Here is a 9,762-nt window from a genome sequence, read left to right as displayed (position 1 = left end):
GAATCATAGAATATCAGGGTTGGAAGGGACCTCAGGAAGTCTCTAGTCCAACCCCCTGCTCAAAGCAGGACCAATTCCCAACTAAATCATCCCAGCCAGGGCTTTGTCAAGCCGGGCCTTAAAAACCTCCAAGGAAGGAGATTCCACCACCTCCCTAGGTAACGCATTCCAGTGCTTCACCACCCTCCTAGTGAAATAGTGTTTCCTAATATCCAACCTAGACCTCCCCCACTGCAACTTGAGACCATTGCTCCTTGTTCTGTCATCTGCCACCTCTGAGAACAGCCGAGCTCCATCCTCTTTGGAACCCCCCTTCAGGTACAACTACCTGAACCCCCCTTCAGGTAGTTGAAAGCAGCTAGGTCCCTCTGTATCCGATCGCTACCCTCCAGCGTATCTACCACGCCTCCCACTTTACTGTCATCTGCAAACTTGCTGAGATTGCAGTCCACACCATCTTCCAGATCATTAATAAAGATATTAAACAAAACTGGCCCCAGGACCGACCCTTGGGGCACTCCGCTTGAAACCGGCTGCCAACTAGACATGGAGCCGTTAATCACTACCCGTTGAGCCCAATGATCTATCGAGCTTTCTATCCACCTTACAGTCCATTCATCCAGCCCATACTTCTTTAACTTGGCGGCAAGAATACTGTGGGAGACCGTATCAAAAGCTTTGCTAAAGTCAAGGAATAACACATCCACTGCTTTCCCCTCATCCACAGAGCCAGTTATCTCATCATAGAAGGCAATTAGGTGAGTCAGGCACGACTTCCCCTTGGTGAATCCATGCTGACTGTTCCTGATCACTTTCCTCTCCTCTAAGTGTTTCATAATTGATTCCTTGAGGACCTGCTCCATGATTTTTCCAGGGACTGAGGTGAGGCTGACTGGCCTGTAGTTCCCCGGATCCTCCTTCTTCCCCTTTTTAAAGATGGGCACTACATTAGCCTTTTTCCAGTCATCCGGGACCTCCCCCGATCACCATGAGTTTTCAAAGATGATGGCCAATGGCTCCGCAATCACATCCGCCAACTCCTTTAGCACGCTCAGATGCAGCGCATCCGGCCCCCTGGATTTGTGCTCATCCAGTTTTTCTAAATAGTCCCGAACCACTTCTTTCTCCACGGAGGGCTGGTCACCTCCTCCCCATACTATGCTGCCCAGTCCAGCAGTCTGGGAGCTGACCTTGTTTGTGAAGACAGAGGCAAAAAAAGCATTGAGTACATTAGCTTTTTCCACATCCTCTGTCACTAGGTTGCGTCCCTCATTCAGTAAGGGGCCCACACTTTCCTTGACTTTCTTCTTGTTGCTAACATACCTGAAGAAACCCTTCTTGTTACTCTTAACTTCTCTTGCTAGCTGGTCATGGTCTTGGTCTTGCCAAGAAGGCTAACAGCATTTTGGGCTGTATAAGTAGGGGCATTACCAGCAGATCGAGGAATGTGATCATTCCCCTTTATTTGACATTGGTGAGGCCTCATCTTCAAGACCAGGTCATGGTCTTGAAGATGATCCAGGACCATAGGATGGAAGCATCATGGGGAGGGCCATTTATGGTCCAAGAGCGCCTGGGAGCTGTTAACTATCTCATAGCATGCCCCACCTCAAACTGAAAGCCTAAAGTATACCATCTTAATTCTCTAAAGCCCTTTTATTCCAGAGAATTAAAGGTTTTTCAGTTTACAGCTCAGGGAGGAGATGACTCTGAGTGGCCTGAGGGTGTCTACTATGAATGAAAAATTGCTGGTGGGGTGGAAGATGTACAGAGCAACAGCAGATCAAGGAGCTGTGCACTAGCTTTGCACCGATGTTCTCAGCCACCCCAGGATGGACCGAACGGGCATACCACTCCATTGACACAGGTAATGCTCACCCAATTAGAGCCCAATCTAACCGGGTGGCTCCTCAAGCAAAACTGCTATAGAATGGGAGATCCAGGACATGCTACAGATGGGGTGTAATCTGCCTCTTTGACAGTGCATGGGCATCTTGGGTGGTTCTTGTTCCCAAACCAGATGGGGAGATATGCTTTTGCATGGACTACCGTAAGCTAAATGCTGTAACTTGCCCGGACAACTATCCAATGCCACGCACAGATGAGCTATTGGATAAACTGGGATGTGCCCAGTTCATCTCTACTTTAGACTTAACCAAGGGGTTCTGGCAAGTACCGCTAGATGAATTTGCCAATGAAAGGTAAGCCGTCATCACCCTTAAGGGGCTGTATGAATTTAACATGCTCCCTTTTGGGCTGCGAAATGCACCTGCCACCTTCCAGAAACTTGTAGATAGTCTCCTAGCGGGATTGGGAGAATCTGCTGTTGCCTACCTTCATGATGAGGCCATATTTTCTGATTCATGGGCAGAACACCTGGAGCATCTACGAAAAGTGTTTGAGCGCATAAGGGAGGCAGGACTAACTGTTAAGGCTAAAAAGTGTCAAATAGGCCTAAACAGAGTGACTTGCCTTGGACACCAGGTAGGTCAAGGAACTATCAGCCCCCTACAAGCCAAAGTGGATGCTATCCAGAAGTGGCCTGTCCCAAAGTCAAAGAAACAGGTCCAATCCTTCTTAGGCTTGGCTGGATATTACAGGCAATCTGTACCACACTACAACCAAATCACTGCCCCACAGACAGACCTGACCAGAAAGAAACAGCCAAATGCAGTTCAGTGGACTGATGAGTGTCAAAAGGCCTTTTAACCATCTAAAAACGACACTCATGACTGACCCTGTGCTAAGGGCCCCAGACTTTGACAAACCTTTCCTAGTAACCACAGATGCGTCCGAGCGTGGTGTAGGAGCAGTTTTAATACAGGAAGGACCAGACCAAGAATTCCATCCTGTCGTGTTTCTCAGCTAAAAACTGTCTGAGAGGGAAAGCCACTGGTCAGTCACAGCGAAGGAATGTTACACCATTGTGTACGCTCTGGAAAAGCTACGCCCATGTGTTTGGGAATGGCGTTTCCACCTGCAGACCAACCATGCTGTGCTAAAATGGTTTCATACCATCAAGGAAAATAACAAGAAACTTTTTTGGTGGAGTTTAGCTCTACAAGATTTTGATTTTGAAATACAACACATTTCGGGAGCTTCTAACAAAGTGGCTGATGCACTCTTCCATGAAAGTTTACCAGAATCAACTGGTTAAAATCATCGTTGAAATGTGGGAAATACTGTTAGCTCTTATATAATCAGTAGTTTGTCTAGAGGTGCATGTGTCTTATTAACTCTGTTTTCTCCTTGAGCTCCAGGAAGAAATCACAGCCAGTGTGGAACAGGCTGTCCAGCACCCTCTGTGATTTGGATAGGGGGGGCATGTCATAAATATAGAGGGAAGGGTAGCAACCTTTATGTATGCAGTAGCATAAAATCCCTCTTTGGCAGCTGTACTGGATTGCTTTACCTGTAAGGGATTAAGCAGTTCAAATAACCTAGTTTGCACCTGACCAGGAGGCCCAATGAGGAAAGAAGATACTTTCAAATCTGGGAGGAGGGAGGATTTGTTTGTTGTTCTTTTTTGTTGTTCCTCTCCGGATGGAGGGAGAAGCCAAGCAGGAACAACATCTCCTGAAAATATAACTGGAATAATCCATCTAAAACCACAGAAACAGTGAGTAGGGCAAGGAAATGTGTTAGGTTATCTTTTGTTTTAGCTTGTGAATTTTCCCTATGCTAAAGAGGTAGTTTCATTCCTGTTTTTGTAACCGTGAAGCTGAGCCCAGAGGGGAATCCTCTGTGTTTTAAATCTTGTTATTACTCTGTAAAATTACCAGAAATCCTGATTTTGCAGGTGTGATTCTTTTTCTTTTTTCTTTATAATAAAGTTGGGTTGGGAAACAAGCACTGACCTGGTGGGATTACATCGTTATGCAGGTCTGGGATGACAAGCAGTGGCTTCGGAACTTTAGGATGAGGAACGCCACCTACCTGGAATAGTGTGCTGAGCTTGCCACAGCCTTGGAGCACAAGGACACCCAACTGAGAGCTTTCCTCTTGGTGGAGAGGTGCGTGGTGATCTCAGTGTGTAACCAACTGACTCCAGGCTGTTACCTGTTTTTCTGTGAATCCATTTGGAGTTGGGAAGTCGATTATTGGGACTGCATTAATGCAAGTGTGCAGGGTCATTAATTACATCCTGGTGCACAAGACCGTGACCCTTGGTAATGTGCTTGAACTTGTGGATGGCTTTGCAGAAATGGGTTTCCCCAACTGCGGAGGTGTGATAGATGTCACACATATTCCAATTTTGGCACCGGGCCATCTTGCAATTGGTTCTTCTCCATAGTGTTGCAGGCGCTCATAGATCACCGTGGGCGTTTCACTGACAATGCATGGTTATCTGGAAAAGTGCACAATGCATCAATCTTTAGGAACACCATCCATTACTACAAGGTTTAAGTGGGGACTTTCTTTCCAGACCAGAAGATCCCCAGAGTGGATGTCAAAATGCCCATATTGATCCTGGGAGACCGGGCATTACTCTTAATGCCATGGCTTATGAAGCAGTACATGGGAGATCTGGATAGCAGTAAGGAGAGTTTCAACAATAGAGTGAGTAGGTGCAGGATGACTGTGGAATGTGCATTTGGCAGATTAAAGGCACGCTGGTGAGGCCTTTATGGCACGTTAGACCTCAATAAGGAAAATTTTCCCATGGTCATAGCCACGTGTTGCACATTGCATAATATTTGTGAAGGAAAGGGTGAAAAGTTTTCTCAGGCTGAGGGAGAACAGTTGGCTGCTGATACCAAGGCTGTTATAGTGACACAACAGGGGACAATTCAAATCGGGGAGGCTTTGAGGCAACATTTTGAAAATGAGAACCAGTCACATTTGTTGCTGTGCTTGGGTTTGTAATGCATAATGAAGTCCAGTTTTCGTAGGGTAGGAAGCAGCTGTGATTCTTCTGGGTGAGGATTCAATGTAAGGCAATGACAAAACTGCTTGCTTTTTTGCTGCTGACATCTATTATCATAACTTGCATGGAAACAAAGAGTGCTTATTATACAAATACTTTTGCTTTTATTGCCAAAAAACACAACACCATGCACACACACACAGACACACACACTTTCTTGGGAAACGGAGGTACCAGGGGAGGGCTGAATTTTGGAGCTGAGCATAAGTCCAGCTGCTGTTTGAAAAGATGTCTGAGGGTGGTGGAGTGTAGGGGAAAGCATGAACACCCAGAAATCAGAAAGGAGTCTGTTTGTGGGGTTTGGGGAGGACATGGGAAACAGCTCTGAATGTGCTGAAGGGGAGGGCAGACACACATCTGCTCATTCTGGAGTATTATGAGGGACTGCAGCATGTCGGTTTGCTGCTCCAAAACTTTTATCAGCCTCTCCATTGTATCCCTAGTGTATGCCTAATTTTCTATTGTTTCATGCTTGTTGCTTTCCATCCACTTCCTGTGTTCTGTCTTGTCTGTATGAGAGTACTGCAGCATCTGCTGGACTATATCTTCTTTGCTCCATCTTAGGAGCTTTCTTATCCGGTGGAGATGCTTGGCTAGAGTGGAGGTGGTGCCTCCTTTCAAGGAAATATTTCGTGAAGCATTATTGTTAAGTACATGTACCATATTGAAATGCTACATTAAAATACACTGCTGGTAACACACCAATCACTTTTTGGTTGACCCTTGACAAGCACACATGCCGGTGAACACTGCAAGCATGGTGAGTGTACCCTGGGGTGGGGGACATTGTGCGTAGGAGAAAAGCAATGTGAAAGGGGTCACAGGGAACTGCTTAGGGGACAATACTCTAAGGTTTCCCACCCTTTTCCACAGGCAGAGGACATTGTGGCCGTTATCTCTCTCCTGAGGATAAGCAAGGAAGCAAGGATGCATCTACTACATGTTTGCAGTTTCTGCCCAGGTCTCTATACTGCTCGCCTGTGTGCCTCTTTGGTCCTTGCCCGAGTAATTGCAGAATGGGGCAGGAAATTGTCCCTCAATGGGGGAAGGAACAAAGCAGCTCTGCCAAAGAACCTCTGGCAGAGAACTGCTGAGTTCCTGCAGAAAAGTTTTCTAGAGATCTCTCTTGAGAATTCCCGTGAAATCTTGGTGTGCATCAATACCATGTTCCATGGTAGTGCTTAGCTGCATGGAGAAATGCCTAGCACACAGAAATAGAGCCAGCTTTGTGCATTTCTCTTCCCTCAACCCACCTCCACACTTCGCAAAGCAAAACCACTTACCAGAGGTCTCCTCTCCTGCTTCTGGCTTGCCTTGTTGTGACTACCGAGACTGGTTGGACACCTCCAGGGGAGAGAACAGCTCCTGACTGGACGCAGCACCAGGCGACCATGGCATGGGCTCCACAACTTCTAATGCCTCCACCTCTTCACCAATGTCTTCGTCCTCTGGTTTAGCTCCAGTTTCTGTCAGCTTCAGCCCGCCAAAGTATCCACAGGGGTCTTGGCCATTGTTGTGGGGTTGACACTGAGGATAGCATTCAAATCCTTATAAAATTGGCAGGTCTGAGGCGCAGCATCAGAGGGACCATTTGCCTCCCCTTCCTTCTAGTACATGTGCCTCAGCTCCTTCACCTTTGCTGTGCACTACAGTGTGTCCTGATCATCGCCCTTTTCCCACACGCTGTGTGAAATCTGCCAATAGGTATCAAACTTCCTATGGCTGGAGTGCAGTTGGGACTGCACAGCCTCCTCTCCCAAAATACTTAGCAGATCCAGCAGATCCACAATGGTCCAAGTGAGAGAGCCTTTGCTGAGTGGAGCTGCCAAGGTCACCTGGGAAGCTGTGATGTGAGTACTACACACCAAGCAAACAGGAAGGGGAATTTCAAAATTCCTGGGCCTTTAAAGGGGGTAGAGTGGAAGGTGTTTACCTGGATGCACAGAAGTGGAGTTCATACTTCTGACCAGAGTGGTCAGGATGGACATTATGGGACACCTTTCCAAGGCCTATTGCTGTGATAGAATCAATTGCAAATGTCTACACTGGCACTTCGGTGACAAAACTTTTGAGTAAAAAGCATTACAACTCTTGTCAAGGTAGTTTTATTATGTCACTGAAACTTACGAGTTCCATCATCAAAAGTGGTTTTCCAGAGTGTACACCACCACTGTTTCTTCACCAAAAGCTGCCTTTTGGTGAAAAAACTTGGCAGCGTAGACAAGGCCTAAGGAACAATGATGGATAACCAGTATCGACACTCATGTTTCCTGCTGGTGTCTATTACGGCTTCCCACACCAAGATGTGTGGGAATTATTGAAGCACGGAGCACCATAAAATATGCAATTGGCATTAGTAGCATCAGTTCTTCATAAGTCTTATCTCTGAATAATAAAAATGTCATTTTTCAGTGTGTGAAGATCAACCAATTTGCTTCACCCATGAGAATATCCCCCAGTAGTGTATGTAGTGTCTCATATTGACAATGTCTCTCCATCCAGGCATTTCTACTGAGACCATCACCATAGGCCTGGACACATACAGGAAGTCGGGGGAACATACGGCCTATGCAGGAGATACCTCTCTGCCTCAGAGTTGGAAACATTCTCCCCTACTCCATGTCAGATTCCAACACAACCGACTTCACCAACCCCTCCACCTTCATCCTGCTGGGCATTCCTGGCCTAGAGGCAGCCCATGTCTGGATCTCCATCCCCTTCTGCACCATGTACGGCATAGCTGTCTTAGGAAACTTCACCATCCTATTCATTGTGAAGATGGAGCCAAGTCTCCATGAGCCCATGTACTATTTCCTCTGTATGCTGGCTGTCATTGACCTGGTCCTATCCACATCCATCCTGCCCAAAATGCTGAGCATCTTCTGGTTCAATTCCAGGGAAATAGATTTCAATTCCTGCCTCACGCAGCTATACTTCATTCACTGCTTCTCAGTGATAGAGTCTGGAATTTTCGTGGCCATGGCTTTTGATCGCTATGTGGCCATCTGTGATCCCCTGAGACATTCCACCATCCTGACAAACCACGTGGTGGCCAAGATCGGGCTGGCCGTGATGCTGCGTGGCAGCATGCTCATACTGCCCTATCCCTTCCTGGCGAGGCGGTGGCCATATTGCAAAACCAACATCATCCCCCACTCATACTGTGAGCACATAGCTGTGGTGAAACTGGCCTGCGCAGACATCCGCATCAGCAGTTACTACAGCCTCTCTGTGGCATTCTTTGTGATTGGTCTGGATGTGTTTTTTATCACCATGTCCTATATCCAGATCCTCAGGGCGATCTTCAGCCTCCCCACAAAGGATGCCCGGCTCAAGACTTTTGGGACCTGTGGCTCGCACGTCTGTGTGATCTTAGCCTTTTACATCCCAACTCTCTTCTCCTCCCTCATGCACCGTTTTGGCCACAATATGCCCCTGCATTTACACATTCTCATTGCCAACATGTACCTCCTTGTGCCCCCCATGCTAAACCCCATCATCTACGGAGTGAGGACTAAACAAATCTGGGGCAGGCTGCTCTGGCTCTTTACTCATAAAGGGACCTAATATTTTCTCTTGGTGCTCTGGCTCTCAGACCGAGCTCTGAGCAGAGCTGGCTGGTGACATGATGCTGGGCCCTCTTCCCTGAATCACTTATTGGACAGTCAAAGGGTACGTCTTCACTACCCGTCGTAGCAATCTACACTACACTACCGTAGCGGGTAGCAATCGATTTATCCGGGATCGATATATCGCGATAAGACGTGATATATCGATCCCCGAGCGCGCTCACCGTCGACTCCAGAACTCCACCAGAGCGAGCGGCAGTAGCGCAGTTGACGGGGAAGCCGTGGCCGTCGATCCCGCGCTGTGTGGACCCCAGGTAATTCGATCTTAGATACTTCGACTTCAGCTATGCTATTCGCGTAGCTGAAGTTGCGTATCTTTGATTGATCCCCCCCCAGTGTAGACCAGCCCAAAGTGACATTAATCCTTTCCTGGCCTTACTGTTCTGTTTCAGTGTGACAAACTGGGGACATAGAACTCATTAACTCATAGGGTTGCCTCCTTTCTAATTTCTGGTAACTGGACCCCAGAGGCCCTGCCCAGTTCTTTCACCAAGGTCCTGCCCAGCTGTGCCTCTTCCCCTGTAGGCCCCTCCCTTGTTGCTCACTCCTCTCCTCCCCACCCCCTTCACACATTACCACCTCCCACCCACCTTGATACATGGGCACTTCCAAGGGCTAATTAAGCTCTTGAAATCTTATGTTTTTAACGTATAACGTAGCAATTAGCTGACAGAAATAATGTATCACATTCCTATATACAATTAATACAATTAAATTAATAATCCACCCACTCAGCTCTAATACTAACACGTTCTGACATCTTTTGGCTAGTCACTTAAGGACACTGGTTAGGTTTAAACATTTAATGTATATTCTTACTTTGTTACTAACTCTGCACAGAGAGAGAGACCCCATTAGGCCTCCTGGGTTCTCTCTCAACTCTGGGAGGTGGAGTGGGCTACAGTAAGTTAAGGCAGGGGACAGATACATCTGAGGTCCATATAACATCAGATTGGCCACACTGGGTAAAACAAATGGTCTATCTAGCCCAGTATCCTATCTCACAACACCAATACCAGGTGCCCAATACCAGGTGCTTCAGCGGGAATGAACAGAACTGGAAACTTCTGAGGGATCCATCCCCTATTGTACTGTCTCAGCTTCTGGCAAACAGAGGCAAGGGGCACACAGAACATGATGTTGGCTCCCTGGCTAATATCTATTGATGGACCTACCTTTCATTAACTTATCTAGTTCTTATTGGAA

The 9,762-nt window shown here is 47.1% G+C and overlaps 1 protein-coding gene across 3 annotated transcripts; it reads left to right on the top strand.

The window, feature by feature from the left end:
- The first annotated feature begins 1,323 nt into the window (after positions 1 to 1,323).
- LOC112109378 (olfactory receptor 52R1-like) lies at positions 1,324 to 8,494 on the top strand. 3 transcript variants are annotated; one of them, XM_026662213.1, is made up of 3 exons: positions 1,324 to 1,367; positions 4,543 to 4,555; positions 7,580 to 8,494. In XM_026662213.1, exon 3 carries the CDS (start codon positions 7,655 to 7,657, stop codon positions 8,492 to 8,494), a length of 840 nt encoding a protein of 279 aa, XP_026517998.1. In that variant the 5' UTR covers positions 1,324 to 1,367; positions 4,543 to 4,555; positions 7,580 to 7,654. The 3 variants fall into 3 exon arrangements, with proteins under 3 accessions (XP_026517998.1, XP_026517999.1, XP_024059647.1); XM_026662214.1 differs by lacking the exons at positions 1,324 to 1,367; positions 4,543 to 4,555 and adding an exon at positions 5,409 to 5,431 and having other exon boundaries at positions 7,579 to 8,494; XM_024203879.1 differs by lacking the exons at positions 1,324 to 1,367; positions 4,543 to 4,555 and having other exon boundaries at positions 7,541 to 8,494.
- The last annotated feature ends 1,268 nt before the right edge of the window (positions 8,495 to 9,762 follow it).

This window comes from Terrapene carolina, unplaced genomic scaffold (assembly GCF_002925995.2).
Source record: "Terrapene carolina triunguis isolate 2854851 unplaced genomic scaffold, T_m_triunguis-2.0 Scaffold24396, whole genome shotgun sequence".
In the NCBI taxonomy this organism is placed as follows: Eukaryota; Metazoa; Chordata; order Testudines; family Emydidae; genus Terrapene; species Terrapene triunguis.
This window is presented reverse-complemented; position numbering and strand designations above follow the sequence as displayed.

Bases quoted from the DNA above. Each gene is read 5' to 3' on its own strand.
- LOC112109378 (XM_024203879.1), top strand. From the start codon at position 7,547: ATGTCAGATTCCAACACAACCGACTTCACCAACCCCTCCACCTTCATC.